Raw genomic sequence first — 27,982 nt, 5'->3', positions numbered from 1 at the left:
TTGTCCATTGCAAAACTGAACTTTTCCATTTTACGTTTGGTTTTGCTGTCTCTGTTGGTAAAACACAAAGTAATTGTAATAAAAAGACAAATGTGGAAAATGGCAAAGGGAGGCAACATTCCAATCTTCCACACAACAGGTGGAATGTTTCTGGGATCAGGTTTAAAGCAATTGGAGTGGGACCACTGCCACCAGAGCTGGCCAGAGCCCACGGTGTGTTACCCCATCAATCCCTTCCCCAGCTGACAGCCTCCTCCAGACAGAGGGCTGCTGCCACCCCAGCACTGCCTGGGGACGTGCCTGGGGACAGGGGACAGCCAGGCCTGACATGCTCACACTGCCCTGTAAGAAGTCTCAGCTCTCCCTGTGTAAATCTGGTGTCTGGGGGTGCCCCCAGTGGCCCCGGGGCCAGAGCGCCCCAGCGCCCCTCTGCACAACCGCCATCTGCAGAGCAGGAACTGAACAGAGAACAGGAAGGAAAGGAAAACAAAGAAAGAAGGAAAGAAAGAAAAGGAACAGTTGAAACCTTGTGTTTACTGGTATCAGTACATGAGACTCCTAAAGAAGACCTGGTCCTCCTAGTTAACCTTGTCCTGAAATATGTACAGGTTGTTCGTGGCTGCCACAGCGATGATGTTCTCGGAGGGGTGCCAAGCTGTGTGCAGGATCTTTTTGCTAAAGTCCAGACTGTCCACACTGATCTCGTCTTTCCTGCGCTTTCCACCCACGCAGACCTTGCGGGGTTTGAGGATGGCACGGGGTTTGCTGTTCTCCCGCGACGCCTCCAGCGTCACGTCGCGCTTGGTGTTGCGGTCGAACATGCGGAAGAAGTTGTTGTAGGAGCCAGTCATGATGACACTGCAAGGGGGAAGGACAGATGATTTTCACACCTTTTCAGAGGCAAACTGCTGGTGACCAGAGCAAGACTGAACATTCAGAGGCATAATGAGATTTGGGTAAGCATTGGAATTTGTCTTAGGCCCTGTTGTGCTTTGTCAGCTCACTCTGATGGCTCAGACAAAAACCACAACAGCCCTGCCAGGGAGTCACACACTTCCTGCCACCTAGCTCGGTGTAAGTCACACCTGGATACTCATTATCCCCAGATTCTGGCAATCTGAAGCTAAACCCACCACCACCTTCCTCCAGCAGAGAGGCAGAACTGATTCTGTCCGGGAGAGAGTGGGACCCTCAGCCATCCCCACTTGCGTACAGGCTGCAGGTGTAGGTGGTCCCTGCTGCCCCTGTGCACACCCCACAGCCAGCCAAAGGCCAGGAAGGGGCTGCCAAGGGGCCACGGGAGCCCTTGGGCCAAACCAAAGGGAGCTGAAGGCAGCCACGGCGCACGTGCTCACCTGTCAGACCCGTTCCAGACGCACTCAAACTTGTCGAAGATGCAGTCGTTCTCGTAGAGCGAGCACAGCTTGCTCCGCAGGTAGTCGTGGACCTGCCGGTGGGAGGCACAGGATGAGCCCCCGCGGTGGCCAGCACAGCCCAGGGACTGGCAGGCTCAGCCTGGCTCACGGGGTGTGCCCCACGCTCGCCACAGCCGAGCTGGCAGCGCTGGGCACTGCCTGGCAGCCTGTGCCCTCCCACACCGCCGTTCTTCTCGCCTCCAGCCACTCTGCACATGCCTGGGGCACCCCCAGGCAGTGCCAGGGGACATCCCCTGGCACAGGGTGACAGGACAGGGCTCCTGCTCTGCACAAGGCCTCCCACATGGCTCTCCCAGCATCTGAACTTGCTCTCCTCACCCACCTTCAGCCTGGGGACATGGTGCCAACCCACCAGGCAACTTGAGCCCACATTTAACCACTCTGCTTTCCACCATCTACGGGCATAAAGCTCCCACACAACAGGTGCACACCCACCCCTCCTGCCACTGGCCCAGAGTGTGGCTCAGGAAGGAACTCAGCGGGTGCCCCACTGCTGCATGCCCCTGGCTGTGCCACACTCACCTGGTAGGTCTCAATGGGCCTGTTCTCCATGTTCAAGTCCCACACCTTGACAGTGAGGTAGTCCCGGGTCATGATGTACCTTCCACTGTGGCTGAATTTGACATCAGAGATTGAGGAGATGATCTCAGAAAAAAATGACCGGTTACTTGGGTCTTCGGGCTCTTCAAAAACTGTGCAGGAGGAAAGAACAAGCCCCAGCATTAGCTGAGGTGGGAGCTCCCTGATCTCAGGCCAGGGAACTGCCACCCTGTCCTGGCACCACAGGAAGCTTCTGGGAGGGAGCACTTGCATGATGCTGTACCCAGCACTCACATGTGCTTAGATTTATCACCCCCCCACCAAGTCCTGGAGCTCCACTACAGTGGGAAAATGTCTGAAGTGCCCATATAAATGATCTCAACAATGCAGAACAGGCACTGCCCACAGCAGGACACAGAGCTGTGGCCTTTCACCACCGGCAGAAACCTGGAGGTTTTTTTCCATATAAAAAGCGATAGCAACAAGAAAAAACAAAGATCTCAGGCAGGCAGAAAGCAGCTGAACCCAGGACGTGTCTCTGTTGCTCACAGCAGGTCAGTCATGAGGCACTGGTCTCCCTGTGAGGGCTCTGTCCCTGGGTGCCTCTGGGAATGGGCAGTAGGGCCACGGCCACCAGCTCTGCTGTGTGGATCCTGCTCGGTCCCTGCACTGGCAGCAGCAGGGGCTCTGCTGGCACCGGGCTCCCAGCACACACACACAGAGGAGAAGCCAGGATGGGGGTCCCAGCACACACACAGAGAGGAGAAGCCAGGATGGGGGTCCCAGCACACACACACAGAGGAGAAGCCAGGATGGGGGTCCCAGCACAAACACACACAGAGGAGAAGCCAGGATGGGGGTCCCAGCACACAGCTGGTGCTGCCCAGTCCCTGAGCGGGTCTGCGAACCAAAGCCAGTGGCCGGGCAGGGGCTCGGGCCAGCTATTTTTGGGCTGAAGGCTTTTGTGTGGCTTTGCTCCTGCTGCAGAAGCAGATCTGGGCTGCTGAGCTCACGGAAAGGATTTCTGAGCACTAATTCCCTCTTACACAACAAACCTACTTTCTCTGGCACTGAGCAGGTGCTGCCCTGCCCGCAGCAGCTCCTTCTGGCAGCTCCCTCCTCCCGCAGCAGCCTTCCCAGCTCCCTCTCCTCGGGGACCCCGAGATGGCCCTGGAGGGGAGCGTGAGTGGCCACGGGGACACCAAAGGGAGAAGGGAACGAGGCACGAGGGCAGACCCAAGCCCGGGTGGGCCTCCCCACTCCCTTCTTTGTGCTGCTTTAACCCGCGGGCAGCGGCGGCTCGCTCACACTTGGCGTGGCGGTCGCAGAGGGCCGCGGTGCGCATGTCGCACAGGCGGATGGTGCCCTTGCTGCTGCTGTACACGAAGGTGTTGCAGTGGTGCGGGTGGAACTCGGCCGCCGTGATCACCTCCGTCAGCTCCTCCATGTTGGCTGGTTTGATGTCCACGATGTCTGGCAGGGCCAGTCAAGGAGCCCACGCAGCCAGCCCAGCCCAGCCCAGCCCTGCTGATGTCTCTGGCACCGGCGCTTCTCCTCAGCCGTGCAAACTGTGTGTTCCGGGCAGGCACCACCACCACAAGGCAAAGCACGGAGTGGGGCCGGCCCACACCAGCAGGGGAAGGCCAACATCCAGCATGTCTTCTGCTAAGCTGGGAACCCCAGCTCTGGTACCAGCCTGAAGACCCTCTGTGGCACACGAGACCTGATCTGCCCACCCACGCCAGGCCTCAGAAAACGTCTTTTAGTGCAACGTTGTGCCATGGTGAGTAGCCATACTGAAAACAGCAATGGCAGCAAAGCCCAGGGCACAACAACCAACAGAAAACCCCTATGTCAGTCCCTTGGGCCGTGTGAACTCCCTGGGGTTTGTCACAGATTTGGTACTCCTCACCCTCATCCTTGCAATTAAGCAGGCACCAGAGCCCTACTCTCCTGCAGCTGCTCAGAGCTCCCATCGCCACATGCCCGTGACTGCTGAAATCCTCTCCATCTGCCTAAATCATGCCCCAGGGATTTCTCAGCAGGAAACACCATATAAATACCCTCAACGATTCGTGCCCTGTTTATTATTTCCGATGTGGCTGTTACAAGCGTGACTGTCACAACCTCATTTGCAGAGCAGTGACTGGCAGCCTGTCACCACTGCAGGGTGCACTGGGACCACACCATAACTGCTTCCATCTTCCCCAAGGCACCATTACTGCTTCTTCCCCAAGGCATCTGTCTCCTCCACCACCTGCAGACCACCCCCCCTCTGCCCGCCCCACCAGACCCTGCAGGCAAATTCAGGATGTGTCACCCACACATCGGGTGACAGCAGCAGCGGTGGCAACGCCAGCTGAGCCCGTGCCGTGGAGGGAGCAGCTCCATGGGAGTGCTGGATGCCTCGTCTGGACACAGCCTGGCATCCCACCAGCGGCACAGGAGAGATGAGAGGGCAGTGCCTTGAGAACAACCCATGGGCCTGGGGACCCTCAGTGCACAGCAGGCAGCAGTATTTCGTACCCCTGAACTCCTGCCAGCCTTGCAGAGGGTGAAGCTCCTGCAGCAAGGCACCACAACTGGTGTGGGGCTAAGGCACTGCCCACTTGTCCCCATCCACACAGGCATGGGCACAGCCCGGCTGCTTCCCTTGGGGCTGCACCTCCCTGGGACCCAGGGCTGTTCCCAGAGCCACACACACCAAAGGATACTAAAACTTTGATTTGTGATTTCAAAATTCCACAGGTTTATCCTCAGGTCGTCCGCTGACATGTAGGTCTCATAGTCGCTGTTGACGGAGATGGAGTTGATGTGGTAGGTGTGCGCGTTGGCAAACACCCTCCGGGGAGTGGCCTCCACCATCAGGTCCATGGGCCGAAGCACAGGCACCTGCAGGGCGAGGAGAGAGCATCAGCACCCATGGACAGGGTCCAGCCAGCTGCCCCAGGCCAGGCCAGCACCTGGCAGGGGGGGATGGCCTCACGGGGTCCCACCGAGCTCTGGATGCCAGTGCTTCTATCCACTCACCCCTAACAGGCTCTCCCCAGGGAAACCTAATGCCTTCCCACCTGTATGACAGAAGGACAAGCAGACCCAAAATCTAATTTTGAGAGAGGCTCTGGGATGGTTAGAGCACAGTGAAGCAGTGAGAGCCCAGTAAACCAGCCTCTGATCTTGCTGCAGCTACTGTTCAAGCTTTGAAACAAAAAAAAAAAAAAAAAAACAAAAAAAAAAAAAACAAAATGAAGAACCTCTTCTTCCTCATTTTGTCACTGTTGGCCAGGATCTGAAATTCCTGGAGCATTTCTGACAGAAATACCTTGCTTGACAGAGCCAGGTCAGCACATTTTTTCTTTAAATGTTTTCTCATTTGTCTCACAGTGAAGTGATGGAGGTAAGAGATGAGAAGGGACAGGGAAGGACCAGGAACAGAGCTATGGGTGTTTGCCTTTAGCTAAATCAGCATAACCCAGTGGGGAGTGGGGAGATGCAGAGGGGATCACGTGTGTGAGGAGTGGGGTCAGTGATAACTCCGGACACAGAGAGTGTGCCAGCCCATGCTCCTGCTTGCCAGTGAGCTGTGTCCTCCAGCTGCTCCATTCCTTGTACAATGTGTGTGCTGCCTGAGGAGATTTTCCTTGGCTGCAGAGGTGGGGATGGGAGTGATGGGCAGTCAGGAATTTGCTGGGAGCAGATGGGGAGCTCGTTCCCCAACAGCAGCACAGGGATCCTGGCTCGGGACAGCCAAGGGGAGCAGCTGCCCAGCCAGGCCTCAGCCACAGTGGAGACACCAACCAATGGGGCAATGTGACAGCAACTGGAACTGGTTCTTGTGGTTTTTTGAAGCAGGCACAGGCCAAGTGAGCTTCTGCCTAACCCACCCAGATGAATCAGCGCTGCCACAACAACCCTGAACAGCAGAGACCTCCTTGTGCCCCCCTGCTCCAGCTCCAGAGCCCACCTCAGGACAGGCTCTGGTGTCACACACACCCATTTTTAAATGGTAATTCCGTTTAACAAAGCTCATCAAGTACACAGAAAGACCGTGTCAAAGAAAATAAAACACTAATAAATTCAATTACTTTCTGTTTTCAGGAAGGGGGGCAATGCCAGTCACTTTTCATTTAAAACGAAGTAAACCTTAATTTTGATTCTGCTTTTGGCAGGTACCCCATGCCGAAGACCTGCCACTCACTCCAAGCACACATGACACTTGTGCATGACACACATCCCCCTCTGGTGAGAGCTGCCCCGCTCCCCCAGCCCAGCCCCCTGCTCCACAGCAGCACGGCCGGAGCTCAGCGTGCTCCACAGGATTTGGTCAAGTGGGATTAGTCAAGCTGAAGCTCGGATTGACCCCAGCCTTGAGTCTCCGAGAAGGAAACTGTAATCCGGTCCCCGGCAAATCAGGGAGCAGGGAAGTGCTCAGGGATAAATCCAGTGAGTTTTCCACCTGCCCCAGCGGCTCAGCTCCTCCAGGCACACTCCCCAGAATTCAGTTCCAACCTCCATAAGTTACATTCTGTGACTGCCCAATGCCACCCCAAGCTTAGCATTTTGCAGACAAAATGAGCATCAAGCACTGTGTTCATGGCAGACTTCACAGTGCGAAGTGACAACTTCACACTGCTCAGAATTTTGTCACATTTGACCTGCCCTGTGACATGCAGAAGGGACCTTCCTGCAGGAGGACAAAGCTGCTGCCTCGCTGCTCATCCACGCAGCTGACGGAGTTGCTGCCTCCATCTCTTGTCCCCGCCTTGTCACTGAAATGCTCTGCAGAACGTGTACAAGAAAAAGAGGCAAATCCCTCTGCTGAGGCAGAAATGCAGCAGCAGCACAGCCGACCTCGCCAAGGCATCTCCATCACAGCCCCTCTGGGACTGCTGTCAGGGCAATCAGAGGCAGCGGGGCACAGCACAGCATCCCTGGGAAACCGCACGGGGCCAAGAAATCTGAGTGCTTCCGCAAAATGGAGACACAAACCAGGATTTATCACGGAATTTGCTGGAACAGAGAGAGTGGAGTGGCAGCTCTTCAGAGAGGGCTCTGTGACAGCCCCAAACACGAGGAAAGAGGCACACACTGCACCCCAGCAGTGGCACAGCCTGCAGCAAGCACCCACAGCACCCAGCACCTGCCCCCGGGGCAGGGCACACCCCAGACTGCCCTGCACTGGGAGCGACCAAAGCCAACACATCCTCCCTTTGGAAAGGTTTAAGCCCTGGATATCCCTTGTGTTAATTATCTCCTAGTATGTCCCAAGGCACAGGTACAGCGAGTGGAACTCAGGAGCACACCAAGGTAGTTACACAAGGTCAGAGGGCTGCAGCTATTAGACTGGGGGTGATTCAAATCACCAGAGCTCTGCTAATGACAGCAAACACCTCACTACACAGCCTGAGCAGAGTTAAATATCCTCTTTGCACTGTGTGGGTTAGAAATTCTTCAGAGGATGATGCTCATCAAGTGCATTTAAACCATTAAGCCAAATGGATGAGAAATTATGGCAGCAAGGTGCATTAAAACCCTTTTCTCACTTGTCTGTGGTTAAAAATTAAACCATAGATGGACGTGGCTTTAATTGAAAGCACACCCATCACAGGACAATTACATGTCAGATTAACACCAAGCTGCAGCAAAAGGGTTACAGCTATTGTAAATATCTGTCTAAGTGAAATCACCAAAACATTAGATCAAAGGGGGCTGGTGGAAGACTCAATCTTCAGTCCTCGGGGAGCACAGGCACTGCACAGCAGACACCAGTAAGCATCACACCGAGCACTCAAAGCGTGTTTGACCTCGCGGTGCCCTGCGCCTCGGCCGGCCGCTGGCCAGGGGCAGGAGGGGCAGCCTGACCCCGGCGCAGTGGCAGACACCAAACAGCAGCTCCTCCAGCCACACTGCACTGAGCTGCTGCCAGCAGTGCACGGGCTGAAAGCAAAACAGAGCCTGAAACTTTCCAGGCAGGGAGTGGACTCCAACCCTGTTCGGTTCTCTGATATCTCAGTATGACTTCCTGCAGGGGAGAAAGAAATCCCAGGGCCTTCCCAGTGTGTTTGAGCAGAGAAGGAAGCACCACCTGGGATAACATCCTTAACACTGCTGCCTTTCAAATCCTGCCTCCCAGCCTGCCAAGGGCTGACAGCCCCAGCTCTGACAGCCAGGCACTGAGCAAACCTCTCCAACGGGCTGTCAGGTATCACCACGTTAGGCTGGAAATGCTGCCTGAAACTTAACAGCAGATACACATCTACATGAAATAAATGCTCTCTTGCTGTGTAAAGAAAAACACTGCCAGTCACCAGGAACAGCCCTGTACAGAGACAAGAATTAACTGCCTGCCCAGGGTTCTCAATGGCTTCACGCACAATGGAACTGGGACCCATAAAATGAGTCATAGCAATCATAGCACAATCATAGTAATAATTTCATATGTATAAATATAAAACCCACAAGTACTCAAAATGCAAATTCAGACAGGGTGTTAATAAATTACAAGCTGGTCTGGTCTGATGAAGGTCATGACCAGGAGGAAAACTCATTTGGAGGAAGTACTCCTACAGCAGCAGCTACATTTGGGAACGCTCCAAGCTGGGAGAGCTTCTGCCCTGGCACCTCCTGGGATGGGCACAGCCCGTGGGGCAGCATGGCACACTGTGGCACCAGACATGGAGCACACTGTGGCACCAGACAGGGGACACGCTGCCCTGCATCAGCACAGCCCTGGCAGCCCTGGCAGCTCCCTCGTCACTGCCAAGCCCCTGCACCAGTCACAGCACCGGGGGCTGCCTTGGGCACCAACCGAGCGCGGCACCACGGCACTGCAGGCCCCACGGCAGGCCCCATGGCATGATGGCACTGCAGATCCCACGGCAGGCCCCATGGCACTGCAGGCCCCATGGCACACAGGGGACACCAGCAGCAGTTTCCATCCCAGACCCCGCAGCCACCACGGTCCCCCCACACTCACCCGCAGCACGGTGATCATGGAGGGGTCTCGGAGACGGCCATCCTCATCCTTGAGGTTGTATCCCTCCGGTCTCTTGTCCCGCTCGCTGACCTTCCATAGCTTCACAGTCTTATCTGGGGGAGGAGAGAGGAGAGCATCAAGGTGGCTGCTCCCCGAGCCTTGACAGATGTGCCAAGGCAGGAAAACCTCCTGTGCCCCAGTGCCATTGCTGGCAGAGGTGACAGTGGTACCTCTGCCCCATTGCCATTGCTGGCAGAGGTGACAGGGGTACCTGTGCCCCAGTGCCATTGCTGGCAGAGGTGACAGGGGTCCCTGTGCCCCAGTGCCATTGCTGGCAGAGGTGACAGGGGTACCTGTGCCCCAGTGCCATTGCTGGCAGAGGTGACAGGGGTACCTGTGCCCCAGTGCCATTGCTGGCACAGGTGACAGGGGTACCTGTGCCCCAGTGCCATTGCTGGCAGAGGTGACAGGGGTACCTGTGCCCACAGCAAGCTGCAGGTGCACAGCTGTGCAGGGCACACCTCAGGGCCCTGAGGTGACAGGGTGTCTGTACTCACCCAGAGTCACGCTGACCTTCCCCTCCCAGACCTGTGCAGAGCCCAGCCCTCCCCAGGACTGCAGGCAGCTCCCACCCCAGCAGCTCCCTGTCTCCTCCCAGCATCCCACCCCCTGTGCCACAGAGCCCCTGCAGAAAGAACACCACGAACACGTGGGGTAACTCTGAATAATGGTGTTTTCTTCGCTCCCTCCTGGCAGGGGCTCCATCCATAGTTTATCATCACTTCCACCAGGTTTCATACAAAACCCATCATCCATCTTCATTTTCTCTTTTACACAGCAACTCCAAAGCAGTGTAAATTAATTTTGTTTTTATTAACAAGCTCTGTTTTGGGGGGGGTTCACTATAAAATGTTAGTGTAATAGTAAGAGCAAAAAGAAACAGTACAACACAGGAGTATTTCCAAACTAATTGTTTTGATAACCTGCCTGCATATGGAACACCACCCAAATGGAAGGGTAATATCCCTGTTAATCAAAAAACTATTTAAAAACTCAATTAACAGAACATTATGCTGTATAATTAATCTTCATTTCATTTCAATGATTCTCCCCCAAATGAGTTTAATAAGTCTTTGAATTTTGTTACAGTGATCAATAGAGTCAATTCTATAACACAAGGTAAGTTGGTTATGGAATATAATTAGACCCCTCCTTTTCCCCTGAAGTAATTAAGTCACATCCATCTTAAGGTCCCATTCATCCCAAGTAATATTCCTAGATCCTCATGATACTTATCAGAACATAACATGGAACTGCTGAGCCCAACGTGACTGCAAATTGAAACAAAACACCTGCAGTTTTGTCTTAAAAAAAATAAATAAATCCCAGGATCCTGAGAATACAAACCATAAGTTGTTATCAGGGCAGAAGCCTCCCTCTCTCCCTCAAAGAGAAATACACCTGTGCTGTGAAACACACCTGGTGCACAGGGATGGAGCTCTGGCAGACCCACTGCCCCAAGACACCCGAGTGACCCTGCAGGGAGAGTTTTGAGCCACTATTTCCCCGAATAAAGAGCACAGAGAAGAGCAGGCCGGGCGGTGGAGCAGCGTGCCACGTACCGTTGGTGGAGAGCAGGAAGTAGGCCGCGTTCTGCTGCGGCAGCCATCGGATCTTGTTGATCTTCTCCTCGATCTCCAGGCTCTTCAGGTAATCGAACTCGGGCTCGTGGCTCTGGAAGGTGCTGTAGACATTGTACTCTCCCCGGCGGTGGGGCTGGTTCTTGCTCTGCGAGGGACAGGGGAGCAGGCTCAGGGCGCCGTGGCAGCGAGCGCAGGGCCGGGCGCCCGGCACGGCCTCCGCGACACCGCGGCTCGGCCAGCTCCGTGGGGAGGGAGCGGGAACCAGAGGGAACGGAGCAGAAACACAGCAAGAACGGAGCGGCAATGGAGAGGGAACGGAACGGGAACGCAGTGGGAATGGGTGAGAAATGGAGAGGGAATGGAGGGGAAACAGAGGGAACGCAGAGGGAATGGATGCCACCCCAGTCTGTCCCCAGTGCCAGCTCCTGCCTGTCTGAACCCAGCCACAGGAGAGCTGCTGGCAGCAGCGGCAGCCACAGGATGGGCGGCCGTGGTCTGGCTGGGTGGCTGGAGCCCCACGTGTCCCCTCAAACAGGAGCTGCGTGGATACACTCAGAACTATGCTGGAGGCTTACAGTTCAGGAAAAGCAGTAGAATAATGAAATGAGACGAAAAGGAGAAATTGACCAGTGCTGGAAAGGCTGATGAGGTGTCTGCACATGTGATGGTCAACCACTGAGTTCAGAGTATGTAGAAACAATTTTAAAGCCTTAACTTTGACATAAATTTAAAACCATCATTGGACCGTGACCTGTCTCATGCCCAGGTCTGATGCCTTCCTTCCAGAGCAGCTGAGGACAGGTCCCACTGACTCAGAGCAGAGCAGCTAACTGGGACAGCTTTGGAAATGGTGGGGGCCATCCCAGGTGGCAGGAGCTGGCACAGCTCCCCCAGCCAGGCTGGCAGGGTGCCCACCAGCGCAGGGCCATGCTGAGGGCTGAACACACGCTCCTCCAGCAGGCACAACCTCCAGCTTCCAACAAAGCATTTGCTAGCACTTCCTGAGCAAAGTTTTGGAAGGGAAACTTAATTGTTGCATCCATCTACACTGGTGGATGGCAGAATTTTGGTGGCATGATGGGTTTTGGGGTGGTGTCATCTCCAAGGCGGGCACTCGTCACACACTCAGATGTGCTGCCTGGTCCCTGTTACACATGGAGCAGAGGGATGCAGGCAATGTGATGTTTGGAAGGTGTTTGGCAGGAGGAAATCTGGCCCTGCTGATGTTAACAGCTACTTTTCAGCTTGTAGTATGCCAGGAGAGCCCCGAGCTTAGGAGTGACACAGGCGGATTACGGAACAGCAGGACACTTCACTTAAAAGGATAAAATGGGCATTTTGCATTCACTGGCACTTACCTCCTGCTCACGTTGAAATATTACAACCCGGCCCCCCTTGTCCCCTGTTGCCAGTAACTCTCCAGTGTGGTTGAACTCAACTGTGGAGATGATGTCAGCTGGCAAAGAGAAGACAAAGACAATTTAAGTAACTGCAGCCTGACTTCCACAGGCATCCAGGAAGCACCATGCCCTGTACAGCGACGTGCCTCGTTGGTACCCTGTGGCATCTCCATAAATCCCTGTTTTTCTATCATCTTTAACACTGAACGGGCTCAGCACTATGCTGCCATGGCCCCTGCCCTGGCCTGTGCCCCAGCCCCGGTTCCAGTGGGATTTCCAGGTACTGTGCCTGTGCTCAATGCAGCCTGAGGACTGCTGTCAGCAGCAGGGGCCCAGGGCTGGGCAGCACAGCGTGGCACGGCACAGCATGGCACAGCATGCTCCCCTCATGCCTTGGGGAGTTGCCCTCACCGTTTGGGGTGACACAATCAATTCCTGAGACCTGGGGACGGCTTGGTGCTGAGGGTGCCCCCAGCATCTCATCTCAGCAGCTGGCTGATGGGCAGAGCTGGCTCCCTCCTGGCCCTTGTGCCACCCTGTGCCTGGCTGGTGGTCTGCCTTCACCCTCAGAGGAGAGGGAGCAGACAGGTTAACCTCACCTTTGCCCTCTCTCCCTGAGCTTCTCAGGTAGAACAGCTCAGGTGACTACATCCACATTGCTGCTCTCCTCTGCACACTGCTGAACCTACCATCGCCTACTAAGGTAAATTAAAGTGGTGCCTTTCAGCCCTCCCTCAGCTGAAAAGGCCCTGCACTGACACCGCTCCCCTTCCCCACAAACCAGGGTCCTGGGCTCAGTGGCAGGAGAAGCCAGGGGACACACAGAGACCTGTGAGTGCAAAAGCTTTAATCTGCAGTGTTTACCCTCCAGGCAGCACAGGGGGAGCTGTTAATGATTGGATTTATTTGGCCTATTTTTAGAAGAATGTCAGAGGTTAATTCCACAGCAATTACTGCCCAACTGGTGCTCACCCACTGCCTGGGGAACCACTCTCCAGCAGCACGAAGAAGCTGGGGAACTGGGAGAATAACTGCAGCCCTGGAGCCTCAGCACTGGGGCAGGACTCTGCGATGAACACTTGGCCATAACAGCTGCCGGCTCAGCTCACTCCTGCCGTCTGCATTCCCAAATTCCCTGCCCTTCTCACGCCTGCAGCCCAGGGCTCAGGGCAGCCCTGGTGCTGGCCACGGCTGCAAACAGCGGCCGTGCTCACAGGCCATGGCACTGCCCGGGCTGTGGCCACCAGCACTCAGAGCCCTCTGAGCACTGCTCTGCTTCCTCCTGTGCATTAGCTCTGGTGTGTGCCAGCAGAGAAAGCCTCAGAAACATATAACCTGAGCTGTGCCTCTCCCTCCCCAAGAGTTTTCTCCCAGATACAGACCAGAAAGCTACCTCAGCAAACGAGAAAAGACAAAATGCAGCAACTGGCCCAAGCTCCTGGTGCAGCTCAGAATACCCCTGAGGGTCTGTCCTCCAGGATGCCAGCCCAGACAGCATCCCCCAAACCCACACCCCCTGCTGCAGCACCACCCAGACAGGGCACCTGAGAGTCCCCTCACACACCCATGGGCTGCCCCACACAACACCTCTGTGCCCCAGACAGCGTCCCAGCTGAGCAAGAGACTTCTGTGTTTGGCCCAAGCCTGGCCCAGCAGCTCCAGCTCAGCCCTGGCTCACACAGGGGTTTCATTGCTGCAGCAGGTGAGCCCACCCTGGAGAGCATCACTGCGGAGCCATGGGCTGAGCCTGGTGTCCCCAGGTGTCACACGGATGATGCTGGGAGCAGGCTGGGAGCAGCTGCTCCAGCACAGCCAGGGGACTCAGTGGCTCTGGCTGGGCACTGCTAACGTGCACCTCATAATGAGACATGCTGCTTCCTTCTGAAATTACTCAGTTGAAAATGTACCTGTTTTGCTCTATTTAATCCTCTCCATTACCAGCTGCCGGTTTTAGGTCATTCCCTTTTCAATGAATTAAAAATAACTTTGTGTGCTGCAGTGAGGAGTTTTTCAGACATGATCTAATGCACCAGCCTGTGAGCAGGGCTGTGGTCTGAGACACCAGGGCCAGGCACCACAGACACCCTCGTGCCACCCCAGCCCAGCCCCCATTTACACTGCACCCACAGACAAGGGGGTTTCATGTCCACACGTCCCCCAGACCTGAGGTGTACTCATGCCCATTATCAGGACTTCAGACAAGAACACCAATAGAGCCTGGCCAACTACACCTTTCATATTTAAAAAAAATACCCTAAATATTAAAGAAACCCTCTTCTGAGTAGAAGCCTCCAACCCAAGCCCAAATCCACGCCAGCTGACAGAAGCATCATTCCCCAGCACCCATGGTCTGGGCACTGGCTCTTTCCCCTGGTGTGTCTGGGCAGAAACAGCAGCCTGGCACACAAGAACATCCAGAGGGCAGCTGGGGCAGTCCCACAGAGGAACCAGCTCAGGATCAGAGAGAGACACCAGCTCCTTTCCAAAGGTGTCTCTGAACAAACCAGGGGTCTGCACACCCCACCTGCACCCTCGAGAGACACCACAGGGTGGTTGCTAATGAAAATGCACAGGTATTCGTGTTGAGATGATCAATAATTTATGCCCATTTCTCCTAAGGTTCCTTCAGCAGTTTTGTGACAACAGAAAGGAAAAAACCTTGCCTCTTTTTTGCTTTTTCCTTTCCTTCATCACCTCCTACACACTCAGTGCCCCAATGCGGGAATTTAAAGCAAACAGTTTCCATGGAGACCCAGCCCGCCGTCCTCGCTCCCCTCCCATCCTCCCTTCCCTCGGCATCTCTGTGCCTTCATGCTCTCATGCTAAAAATATCCAAGATGGGATTTGATTTCCGCCGTAGCGATACAGTTTTATCAGAAAAATGGGAAATTTACAACACACCCCCCTCCCCCTCTCCCAGCGTGGAGGAAGGCATGCTCTCTGCCAGGAACAGGGAATGAATGTTCTTAAAAAGAAAGAAGATGAACTGGGGAAGCTGCAGTCGGTGCTGAGCCCCGGATCCCTGGAGCAGCCTGATCTGCAGCAGGGAGCTGCCCACGCAGCCACCCCTCTCCTTCTGCCCACCAGGGCAGGGGCCTGGCTGTCACATCCCCGCTCCTAGAGCATCCCAAGCACCCTGTCCTCGCTCCCAGAGCATTCCAGGCACATCATCCCTGCTCCTGGCACACCCCACCTGCTGCAGCAGCTCCATGCAAAGGGCCCTGGTCCCTCCTGTCCTGGGGAGGCCACGGGACACCACACCTGTCCCAACACCTGTGCCAGGAGCACGTGGCCCCAGTGCACTCAGGATGACACCCCTGTGAGGCCCAGCCACAGCAGTGCAGCCCCTCCGTGGTGCAGGGACACCCCTGGAGTCAAACCCAGCGGGCAGAGGGTGCCCCCAGCCCTGCAGGGGCTCTGCCCACTGCCTGCTGTCCCAGTGCAGCATGCCTCCTTGGGCTAGGAAGTGAGAGGCAGGTCTGTGACCACACACAATCACGGAATCATTTAGGTGGGAAAGCCCTCTAAAATCGAATCCAACCATTCCCCCAGCACTGTCCAGGTCACCACTAACCCACGTCCCCAAGTGTCACATCTACACATCTGTTACATCCCTCCAGGGATGGTGACTCCATCACTGCAGCCTGTGCCAAGGCTGGTCAGCCCTTTCAGGGAAGGAATTTTTCCTAATATCCAAACTAAACTTCCCTTCTGGTGCAACCAGAAGCCACTCCCTCTCCTGTCCCTGTTCCCTGGAGCACAGCCCGACCCCCCCGGCTGTCCCCTCCTGGCAGGAGCTGTGCAGAGCCACAAGGTCCCCCTGAGCTCCTTTTCTCCAGGCTGAGCCCCCTCCCAGCTCCCTCAGCTGCTCCTCATCAGCCTTGTGCTCCTGACCCCTCACAGCCCCAGTGCTCTGCCACAGCCCAGGCACAGGAGCTGTCCTGATGACACCATCGAGCCGATTCCTTCCCCAGACACAACTCTGCGTTTTGGGGCAGCCCCTGCCCTCCCTGTCCGCTCAGCTCTGCCCCAGGGCTGGTGCCAGGGGACAGGAGGGGTGTGGGGGTCTGGGGACCGTGGCTCTGGATGCTCTGCTCTCTTTACTGTGCAGAAATCACTCGGTGGACAGCACCACGCACAAAGCCTCCAACTGCAGATGATAATAAATTGGGAAGCACCATAAATAACAGCAAACCAGGCTGCCAAAGGAAGGATTTAGGTCATTCAAATCCCAGGCTATGAGTTGCCAAATCGAGTTTAATACTGATAAGTGTGGGGTAATAACTCACCACAAGCACAACCTTCATCCCCCACTGGACCCCCCAAGGGACTGGGGGCTGCAGGGCTTTGCCAAAGAGACAGAGATGTGGCCCCTGGCTGGGAGCACAACCAAGCCATGGCACAGTGGCCACTCCCTGCTCTGCCTGCCCACAGGGAGAAAGCAAGTGGGACAACAATGGGTCCTGTTAACTGGGGACAAAACCCACATCTGAAACCACTCAGGATGAAGACAGCAAAGAGGCAATGAAAAATTAAGAGGTTTATGGAGGCAACGTCTGGTAATGGGAGAGCCAGAGCACAGGTCCACCCATAGATCCCCTGTGGAGGTCTCAGTGCATCCCACCTTCTCTGCATCCCATCATGCCACGGCAGGAGACGGACCCTGAGCTCAGAAAGGGGTTTTGAGAAGGACACAAACATCAGAATTACAACTGACTAACGCAGCCCAATCCTCAGCCTCTCAAGGAGGACTCCCAGGTCTGACCTTCAGTGTCAGGCTGTGGTCTTGTTTTGCTCAGAAAATGGTGAGACTCTACATTTCACTGTTTAAAAGAGACCTCTTTGGTCTCCCTTTCTGTCTGCCTCTCTTAAAACAAACACAACAAGAGCTGGCACAGTGTTTACTCTGAAAGGCATTGCCATCAGTGCTGAGGAATTCCCCTCCATGGCAGGGCTTTATGTGCAGTCTGATGGGAGCTGTGGCCCCACCAGTGCTCAGGCCTGGACACTGAAGGCACCCTGAAGGAGCCAGGAGCTTCTGTGCCCTCTGTCAGGCCAGATCTAACCCAGCACAGCCAGCAGCTGCAGCAGAGCTGGACCCTCAGCCCCCAGCCCAGCGGGCAGAGCAAGGGGCTCATTCAAAGACTGGAATGCATCTCCCTTCCCTGCCCATGAAAAAGTGTCAGGAACTAAACCAGGGGGGACTTCAGGGCCCCTCAGGTACAGAAATGGCAGGCTAAAGGGGAAGAAAGCCTGGGCAAGGCCGTGGAGCTGACGGGCACGAGGAACCGGCATCCAAGTCCCACCAGAGCGGGCTAGGTTCCATGTGCAGGGTAGTGTGGGGAGCTGGGCCATCAATCCTGCCCCAAACCGAGTGATCCACGGCAGGGGGGAGGGCAGAGGACAGCAGAGGTTAAACTGCACTCTAACGGCATGCAAAATCACGTGTGATTGATCGGCATTGATTATCCCCTGCTGAGGTGAATCACAGCCTGGGAAACAGAAATCAATTCCACTGCATTAAGCCCAGTAAGGATCTGGAGCATCAGCAAAACACCCCGAAACACCACAGCTTGCTGACACCACAAAGTGAAGCCCAGCAAGCCATGGCATGGCCCGGCATGGCCCGGCATGGCACGGCATAGCACGGCCCGGCATGGCATGGCCCAGCATGGCATGGCATGGCATGGCATGGCCCGGCATGGCACGGCATGGCCCAGCATGGCCCGGCATGGCACGGCATAGCATGGCATGGCCCAGCATGGCCCAGCATGGCACGGCATGGCCTGGCATGGCATGGCATGGCACGGCATGGCATGGCATGGCACGGCATGGCCTAGCATGGCATGGCACGGCATGGCATGGCCCAGCATGGCATGGCACGGCATGGCATGGCCCAGCATGGCCTGGCATGGCATGGCATGGCATGGCATGGCACGGCATGGCACAGCATGACACGGCATGGCACGGCATGGCACGGCACCTGTCCGACCCCTTCATCCCAGCCAGGCCAGGGCTGTGGTGAGCGAGGGATGGGCACTTTTCCATGAGTGGAAAGCACCATGCCCGAAGAGCTCCCAGCCAGGGGCAGGCCCATCCCTCTGCCCACCGTGAGTCCTGCTCCTGCAGGGATGGGGCTGGAGTCACGGGGAGTCACGGGCAGTCACGGGGAGTCACGGGGAGTCACGGCTCACACGGGACCCCCAGCAGCTCAGGCAGGGCTGGACCCTGCTCCTCATCACGGCAACATGATGCTGCAGAGCTGCCAACAGCTGCTCCTCTTCCCCAGAATGGAATAACACTCCTAGACTGAGCAGCTAAAAATACTGGCACATTCCAAATTTCTGTGCCCTTGTTACAGCAAAGAGGAATTTCGTGCTACCCAACCTCGACGAAAGAAACTCCCAGCTGGCAGCAACCCTCGTGTCACTCAGCGTGCCCCACCAAGGCACCCATTTCAGAATGCCAGCATGCAAGAATGTGAATTTACACCACTCCACCATCCTGGCCAGGTGTAATTTACTGGAACTGATGGAAAGGAGAGTTCAGGAGGAAATAACATCATGGAAGGGTTCAGCACAGAGACTCCCAGGGAGCAGGGGCTCTCACAGCCCCAGGGGCTCTCACAGCCCCAGGTGCCCAGGGCGAGGACATGAACGGAGGGGATGTGATGGGTTGGGCCACTGACAGGAGCAGAACGATAGAACAGAAAGGGAAGGGAGGGGCAGCTTTCAGGCAGAGCCACAGCTCAGCCCATCTGAGCAGGTGAAGAGAGTGAAGCAGAGCAGGAGAGCTGCCTTTGGCCCAGCTGCCCTGGCCCCACACAGCACCCATGCCTGCACACCAGTCCTGGCTGTGCACACAACACAAAACTCTTCTATCTGCATCACGATGAACAACCCATTAGCTCTTGGATAACGGCAATTTTTAATTGGTCAGGCTATGAACACCTTATTAAGCTGTTACACATCACACCTGTGGTGGCAGAACAGCACGTAAATCAAGACAATTAGCCTGGGACCCAAGAATCTCCCCACCCGTGCAAATAACCTCACCACCAGCCCCAGCACGGCCAGCTCTGGGTGGGGTGGGAGAGGCTCACAGGTGCTGCCCCAGTGAACAGTCCAGGCTGAGCCAGGACAGACCCTCTGCATGTACACCTCAGATAACCACCAACCATGGTCTACAGGCAGCTTCTTCTAAGAAATCCCAGAATATTCTGAGTTGAAAGGGATCTGCAAGGATCACTGAGTCTGTGACTGTCCCATACAGAGACTGAACTCACAACCTTGGCATTATTTGCACCAAGCTCTAACCAACAGAGCTAATCTTAGGGGCTCAAAAGCAAACTGAGAGTTGGGCAGTTACTGAAACCCAGAGTTTCCTGAATGATTTTTTTTTTCCTCTGTTTACTATTCTTTTCTACATTATTCATCTTGCAAGCAGACACGGGCTCATCAGGGCAGCCCTCTGTGACTCCCTGGTGTTCCCAGAGCTGGGCTCAGAGGACAGCACTGGGGCAGTGGCTCAGGCTGGCAGCAGCCTGCCCCCTGCCCGTGCCCCCCCTGCCCTGTGCTTGGCTGCTCCCTGCACTCGCTGCCTGTGCTGGCTCACACTGCCAGAGCATTCCAGGCAACTCATCCGACTGCTCTGTGCCTTGGCTCACTGCAGGATTTATGCTGCATCCCTGTGCCAAGAGGCTTAGCTGCACAGCAGACACAACCTCCTCAAAATGGCTGATTTGGGCTTAGGAATAGTGATGGAAAATCCAAGTCCATCTGCAAAAATACACCCTTAAAAAAAAAAAAAAGAGACTTTGTAAAAAGCAGCTGAGCATTGATCAAGTCCTCCACCCCTTCCACATTAAAACCTTTAAAAATTCCAATGATTTCTGCCACAGAACTGTCAGGGCACTTCTCATGCTTGGGTATAAAGGCATAAGCAACCCAAAAAGTGGCCTGGTTCCAAAATACCTTCTGAAAACCTATGATTTCCAGGGACATCACTGGTTGCTGAAAACCTGAACATCTGAACAGGGAGATACTCACAGATGGTAACAGTACTGAGCTCTTACTGCTTACGAGATCTTTATCTGCAGCAGGAACACAAAAGCTGCTTTTCTCAAAAGGTGACGCTGTGCTGAACACTGCAGCAGCAGGTCTGACCCTCAGCACACACCTGAGCCCTGGGACAAACGCAGGAAGCTCAGCTGCAGCCCTGCATTGCTCCTCTGACAGACACGGGCATGGATGCTTTCCAACACACTTCATGTGCCATGCAGTCTGTCTTTCTGGTCATCCTGCTGCAGCCATCTGTTAGCTGATCAGCAAAAACTATTGACTGTTGAAAAATTTTAATTAGAAGTACCCAAATGTCAGCTAAGCGAGCAAAATTCAGAAGCAGCAATCTTTGCTGTCATGTAGAGCAGCTATTTTCAGCTTACAGCCCAATTTTGTTGCCATCTTGCTCTGATGTCATTCTCTGTCACATTATTCCACTTTGGTGCCCCTGGAACAAGCTGAGCAGGGGAGGCACAACAGGCACCTGCTGCAACAGGAGCTTCTCACAGACACCTGGCACTGGCTTCCACGGAGGATCCCAAATCACACTGCACATGGAGTGGGACTCCAGTGATGGGTGCCCGAGGGCAAACCTGGCACGGGGTGCCTGAGCGAGCTGCCTGCAGGTGGGCCAGCCCGGGAGGCAGCACCGAGACACAAACACAGGTGGGTCAGCAGTGAGACACCGAGCGTCTGGCACACGAAGGGGAATGGGGGAGGCAAATGGGGAATGTGGCTGATGGAATATGAGCACCTTCTGCATGGGAGACTGACCCTTCTCTGCCATAACCACCTCTCCACAGCGAGCACCCGCAGGGTCCATGCCCATCAGAGTGGTGGCATTTGAAAAAATGTTCTTAACGCTCCAATTCCAACGGGAAAGCAAACACACCAACGCTGTGCAGGCAGTCCCTGGCATTTGTTGCACAGGTTTGAATTTAATCAGCCAAAGATGGCTTAATGCAACATCTGGGGCTGTGCTGAGTAGATGGCAGCACAGTGGGACTGGGGCAGGCAGAGCACTGGGCAGAGCCCTGGGCTGTGCCACCCCCACCTCAGTACCCAAGTCTGGGCAGACAGGATATTTCAAACTGGCATCAGCCACCACAGTGCTCCGCCAGCAGCACTCCCCTGCCTCGGCCCCACTCAATCCCCAGTGCCCACAGACCCCTCTCTGGGACAGCAGCACTCCCCTGCCTCGGCCCCACTCAATCCCCAGTGCCCCCTCTCTGGCAGTGGCACAGCCTGTCAGCACACCTCGTGCCACTCAGGGCCCTCCCTGCGGGACATGCCCCATGCCCAGAGTGCCAAAGACACCCGTGGCAGGTGGCCACTGCCAGGTTCTGCCCCCACATGTGGCTCAGTGCCACTGCCTGCCCCTGTCAGCACTCCTTGCTGGGGCACCAACCCTTCACAAGGCTCTGCAAGAGCTCACGGTGACCCAGAGCCCCTGTGGGGCCAGACCACAGCACATTCTTTATCTGCTCCCTCTAAAACTCATCACAAACTAAATTTTCTGCCGACTTTCACATTGCTTCCCATGGAAGACAGATGTCTGTGCCATCATTTTCAATCTGCTCCTGGAAGAGCTTGTCTCAAGACATTTTCCTTGCAGTATTTTAATTAAACTTTCTTTCTTTCAATTTAGTTGGGTTCATTAAGTGATGTCCTGAGCCGCTGAAATGAATTGCTTAAAAGTGATTTGTGCAGCAGCTTGAAGGAGCAGATTGCAGCTATAAATGAGCCTGTCTTTGAACTTTACAAGTTTTGCCACTTGGGGTGCAGGAAGCACCCAAGTGCCTCAAGTCCCTGGGGAAGGCCCAAGGTCTCTGTGGGCAAGGCAGTATTCCCAGCTCCTGCTGGTAAGTTACAGAGAGTGAAAACCACTTGTTTATAAACTGCAAGTGTAAATAACAAATATTTCTGCTTGAAAAGTAACAAATTTCATATATACAGCTATCTTTAGTGGAAACAAAACCCTTGTTTGTTGCTGGGAATAAACTCAGGGATGTTAGAGGCTTCCAAATAGAAGCATGGACATTCACTAGATCCAGTGAAAACCCTCTTCCCGTCAGATGGGATTTAATTACGTTGACTCTGACAGGGAATTAAAAGTCTTTGCTGGAAGCTCTTTTTCTGGTGTCAGGGCTGTATCATTGAAACTAAACATGGTGCTTCCCCAGGCAGGATCAGTGGAAAATATTTTTGACCAAACTGTTGGGCTGAGATAATCTTGACATTGTTCATCCACCACAGGGCAGGGACCAGAGTCAGAGCTGAACCTGGCTGCTCCCAGCAGGGTGTTATCATCACCACAGCCACACACCAAAATCAGCTAGAGTGCATGGAAAAGCGATTAGCCTGTTCTGAACTAGGGGCAGATGCAGAGGCACACAGAGGCCAGGCAGGGGCAGGGAGCTGTCCCTTGCCCAGGCATGGCAGTCCTGCCAGCAGCTCCACGAGCAGCTCCACAGCCAGAGCAGCTCTGGGGAACACCCAGCTCTCAGGCCACCACGGCTCCTGTTGAGCAGTTTGTGATTCTGCCACCCATCTACTGTCAGGGGCTGTCACTGGTTCTGCTTCCAGTGACTGCCTGCCCGGCCTTCCTACCCGTGTGCAAGGGGAACGGGGCTCTCAGCTCCTGCCCTGGAGCACAGCAGCTCCCAGCAGGCTGCAGCATCAGCAGAGCACACAGCTAGCACAGGACAGCACTTGAATGAAGCTCTGGTTTGTCATGAAGGTTGTGACTCCACTTTAACCACAGGTGAATGGTGTGACACCGAGGCATAACAATCCTGAATACAAGGCTGTTTCTGACATGAGAGGGGTGGGTGAGTGTGAAAATTACCTGGATGCAGCAGGAGAAGGGTTAGTGAGTGTTTCTGCAGCACACATGGTCAACACCCAACAGACGTAACTACACAACATCCAGCATCCACTGAAAAGCTGCACTGGTAAACAGTATGCTGTCTTACAGACCTCACCTTCTAAAAATGAGGTGGGACCTGGGTACTTCATCTCTTTTCCTCCTCATGGGTCAGTGAGAAAGCAGGTTACTGGATGTTACCTGACATCAGGCAACACTGCTTCTATACGCCATCATGTCTGCCCGATCCTCATCCAAAGACAAGGCACTGGGCTCCCCTGTCTCTGCTCCTGCCTGCTGGGGCTCCCCAGGAGAGAATCACATTGATCTCAGCTCCTCAGTCACACACAGCTCTAGCTCAGAGCCCCCCACCCAAACACAGCATCACCCATCAGCCCCCAGGGGCTCCGAATGTCACGGCCCGCCCGGCGCTGTCCTGGAGGGACTGGGGACAGCCTCGGCTGCCAAGGGGGTCAGCACCACGAACACGCGCCCACGCCCACCGCGGGGGGCACGAAGCAGCACCCAAACACCGCGTCTGACAGCGCTCAGGGCAGGCGGAGCAGAGCTCCAGGGACAGTGACTCGCTGCCCATGCTGCACCCTCCTGACACGGGTACCCCGCATCAGCCTCGCCTGCACGGCCTCCAGCACGGAGGGAACTGAGCTGGGGAGCGTGAGATGGTCTGACACCCCAGGGCCTCCAGCACGGAGGGAACGGAGAGCTGGGGAGCGTGAGATGGTCTGACACCCCAGGGCCTCCAGCACGGAGGGAACGGAGAGCTGGGGAGCGTGAGATGGTCTGACACCCCAGGGCAAGGCTGGGGCACGTCAGCCACTGCCGCTGCTCCATCCCAGGGCGGGGAGCGCTGCCAGGGCACGAGGAGCAGCACCACTTCCACAAAACAGCATCCCAGCAAGGGACCCAGCACGGATGCGGCCCCTGCCATGTGCCCAGGTGTATGCTGCGGGTAAGGGTGTGGATTTTAACAGCTCTGCTGGAAAGCTGCTTCCCATTCTGATCGAAATCTAGGCATTATTTAATTCAGAACAGAAAACAAACTGCACCGTGGGCTGTGAGCAAGTCTGGGCTTCATTCAGAAGGGGAAAAAGTGAAAATGCTAATTAACCCCAGTTGTTGGAATAACGCCCTCCAGAAACATTATTCAGAATGGGTCACAAATCATAAAATAATAATAATAAAAAAAGCCACAATTCTCTGGGGACATTAAGCGATTACAGAGAGTTGTTATTTGGCTGATTTTCACACTTCATTAGCATGTGCATAATTTAACAAGTGAACGTGCTGAGGGCTGGCAAGACATAAGAGCCACTTTCTTGAAACACGAACTGTAAATTGGGACACCACAGTTAGGGGGCTTCTTTTAAATCATGATGGAAAAGCAACGGACATCAATTCCAGGCCTTCAGCAGAAGAAATGGAAGTTCAGGGAGCACAGGCCAAGCAGAGAGGTGCTATGGGAAGGTAGCTGCCCCTTTGGACATGGCCCAGAGAGCCCAGCTTCACATGGCTGGGAGCCACCGCAAAGCCATTTAACACAGAATTAGGTAAATCTGGATAAAAACAGCACAGTGAATCTGTGACCTTCTACTGCTCCCACCTGTCTCACCACAGAGCAGTGGGGACAGCACTGAAGCAGAGGCTGGGCAGACTCTGGGAGTCACCACCAGAACAGGCAACCTTCCAGCACGCTCATTCCCCTTCCAGCAGGGAGAAACGAGGGCAGGAACAAAGGCGGTTTCTCAGCACCAAGATGGCCCCATCACACGGAAGGGGCAATGCCAAGACAAACCAGTGCCAGACGATGACCAGACACACCACAGCAGACACAGCAAAGCAGACACAGCAAAGCAGACACACCAAAGCAGACACACCAAAGCAGACACACCAGACCCGGGCCAGGCTGGTGCCGGTCCTCGCTGGCACGGCGGTGGCCGAGAGCCACGGGCACGCCGCTCCAGGCTGACCCTGGGGGACTGAAGGCTCCACAGCCAGCAGCCACGGGCCAGGACAGCCTGGACCAGCAGCCCAGGGCACGGGCTGTCCCTCGCAGGGCTGCCACAGCACCCAGCCAGGCTGGGCACTCACAGCAAGCACGGTTCCAGCACAAGGACACCGCTGAGCTGCAGGCAAAGGGATGGTTCAGGTGAGGGAGAGACGAGACCTTTACAAGAGAAAAAAAATCTCTTGCTCTTTTTCCCACAGTATGTGGCAGCCACATTTCTAACCACTGTTCCAGATTGTAATTTCCCCGTATTTTAACAGAGATTCTGTTTATGAAACTGCAAGAGGATTTAGTACTTATGAATAATGCCATGAGGTCTGGGAGATGTTTCTTTATATGATTAACTGACCACAGGCCATTTGTTTTACAACAAAGAGGCTCAACAATCCGTGCACACTGATTTATTCAGCCCCCATCTGATGCAGTGGCTGACATCTTCCTGGTACCCATATCTGCACAGTGATGGGAGGAATGCAGGCTCTGCCCAGTGCTCTGCACGTCCACCAGCTGGAGCAGAAGTGATGGGCTGGAACCCCAGACCATGCTGGGGGAACCCAGCTGGCACACCAGGCTTCACAGTGAAGCAGGCTGGGGTTCTGCTTCTGAGTTCTCCCCGACACTCTCCTCACTGGGGCATTGCTGCATGTCTCACCCACATTTCTGATTTCAGATACGACATTTGCTGCAAAGATAACAGGTATTACAAAATAATCTAGGGGAATCGATATCAGCCCTGTCATATCGGGCACCACTGACACTGTTTGCTGAGGAAATACTGCTGCACTGGAACTGTGTGAGAACTGGCAAGTGGATTTCACTCTGAATAAAAGTGGAACTGACAAATGTACTGTAATTGTCCAAACTGAACAGCTGATGGCAAGTACCTGGCATCCTCCGGGTACCACATACTTTCTCTCCAGAAGCACTCCTGCCTTCCAGGAAAGGATCCTGGAAATGTTACCTTCCTTCTGAATTTGGTTCTTAATAATTGAACACAAAATGATATGGCTACACAAGAAGTCTGAGCTTCTCCATCCAGTGAAACACAGCAATGCCTGGTTGACTCTTAATGTTGTTTTGTTTTGCTGTACATAAATAATGAGGAGTGAGGATGCAGTACTTGAAGTTGAACTTTGGGGTACGAGCAAAGCTACAGTGAGAGTAATAAATTATGCAAAACTATTTGTGCTTGGAATGTTAATGTTTCAAGATGATGCAAACAGGCACTTTTTAAACCTCTTCTAAAAACCCAAAGAGGCCTTGGGACCAAACCATATGGTTTAAGTCAGCGGCCTATAGCAAGCTTAATGCTTCTGCCAGCCAGCAAGGATTTGGGCAATTACTTTATTAATGTGTTTATGTAAACAAAGAGAAAAAAAGTTGGGGAAAGTCTCATCCATTTCTCTCTGCCAAACTTATTGAGCATCATCAAACAGAGAAAATGCAAATGTGAAAAACTTTAGAACGCAACAGAGCCCCAGCCAGCCCCAGCACCCTGACAAGGAGAACTGGTGGTCCCATCACATACACAGGGCTGAGTGGTGTCTTGCCAGAGCCATGAGAAATGGGCAAAATGGTCCCTTGCAACCTCAAGAGTCTATGGAACCTCAAGCAGAAAACTACCACATCACATATAGTTCATTATTATATATCCCTGACTCAGGACAAGGAATATTTAATTATCCTAATTGCTTCTGCTTTGGGAATGGGCCCTTTACTCTTGGATCAAGGTGCCTATAAACAGCAGCATTTCTGCCTGCTCAGGCTGCGGGTCAGGTTTTATATGCTCTGAGAAGATTAACTTTATTCTTAGTGAAGAATTTAATTACAGGAAGCGATTAGCCAAGTGCTCCCAGTCAATACAGATGCAGTACAAGCTGTGCAGGAGTGGGCACCTTTGCTCCTGTGCAGGAAGTCCAGAAACAGTGACATTATTGCAAAGCCATTTGGGGTTTAAGTGACACCAGCCAGACCTGGATCTCCACAGGCCAATTACAACATGCTGAGCAAAGCAACATTCAGCAGGGCTGGGAAACCAGTAAAAAGACAGCAGGAGAATGAAAGTTCATTTTAAATGCAGGAATACACCAGTTTATAGGCTTGTTTTCTAACTGCAACACTGCAAAAATCAATGGCTTTTGAAAAGTAAAAGAAACACAGAAAACTGCTTGCAAACTCTGCTAGTCAGAAAACAGCGCTTGCTGATAAATGTAACTGTTTTCTCTGTCTTTTGGAGGACAGGACAAAAGAATGCCTTGAATATTTGCCATCTCCTGTAACCCTTTCCACGTTAATAACTGCAGCTATTCACTAAGCAAGAAAAAACTGTAATTAAATATACCTAAAATAGCCTTCCAGCCTCCAAACAGCACTGCCAAGGACTAACAAAGCTGAATCCAGCGAGGCAGGAAGCTGTCAGCACGCTGAGCACCGCCGGGGACAGCTCGCTCAGGTGATGCCATGGTGTGTTCTTCCACTGCTGATTACCACCCACAGCTCCCCCAGGCCTGCCTGTGCACTGAGAACCCACTGGCTGGACCACTACCCACCAGACCACCAGCCCAGGAGCTGCTGCCTGAGCCTGACACACAGGTTTCCCAAGGGCTTGGTTTCATCTGAAGGCCTGAGAGTGCATATGCAGAGGAAAAAACCCCTTTTTCTGGCAAAGCCCAGTCCTCTGATTTCATCACCTCATCAATAACTTTGCACATTGTCAGAAACAGATGGCAGGGAAAGAAAGAGGTTTGGTGAGGCAGCAGCTATCAGGAGATCAAGAACAAAGTGCCTCCCAAGTCTGGAATTCAGCTGTACACCTGTACCTCAAAGCAGAGCACGGCTCCTCCCTGGAGCAGGAAAATCACTCCCAGCCAGGGGAGAGAAAACCACATCTTCCCCAGCCTGGCAGAGGGGGGCTGTGGTGCCCTGCTTGGAAGTGAAACCATCTTCCCCAGCCTGGCAGAGGGGGGCTGTGGTGCCCTGCTTGGAGAGCAGAGCTGCCCTGGCCACGCTCACTGCTGCGCTCGCCCCGAGCTCAC

The 27,982-nt window shown here is 54.3% G+C and overlaps 1 protein-coding gene across 1 annotated transcript in view; it reads right to left on the bottom strand.

The window, feature by feature from the left end:
* Positions 1-514: 514 nt before the first annotated feature.
* PPP2R2B (protein phosphatase 2 regulatory subunit Bbeta) overlaps positions 515-27,982 on the bottom strand; it is a 38,417-nt gene continuing 10,949 nt past the window's right edge. The window contains exons 2-9 of the mRNA XM_041397510.1: positions 11,954-12,051; positions 10,575-10,740; positions 8,953-9,065; positions 4,691-4,868; positions 3,285-3,449; positions 1,959-2,128; positions 1,356-1,447; positions 515-858 (exon numbers count right to left, since the gene is read on the bottom strand). Of these exons, the coding sequence (XP_041253444.1) occupies positions 579-858; positions 1,356-1,447; positions 1,959-2,128; positions 3,285-3,449; positions 4,691-4,868; positions 8,953-9,065; positions 10,575-10,740; positions 11,954-12,051 (1,262 nt within the window). The 3' untranslated portion in view covers positions 515-578. The remainder of the gene's footprint in view (positions 859-1,355; positions 1,448-1,958; positions 2,129-3,284; positions 3,450-4,690; positions 4,869-8,952; positions 9,066-10,574; positions 10,741-11,953; positions 12,052-27,982) is intronic.

This window comes from Onychostruthus taczanowskii, unplaced genomic scaffold, assembly GCF_017590055.1.
Source record: "Onychostruthus taczanowskii isolate IOZ18803 unplaced genomic scaffold, ASM1759005v1 scaffold14, whole genome shotgun sequence".
Classification (NCBI taxonomy): domain Eukaryota; kingdom Metazoa; phylum Chordata; class Aves; order Passeriformes; family Passeridae; genus Onychostruthus; species Onychostruthus taczanowskii.
The sequence above is the reverse complement of the archived record's forward strand: the minus strand, read 5'-3'. Positions and strand labels throughout refer to the sequence as shown.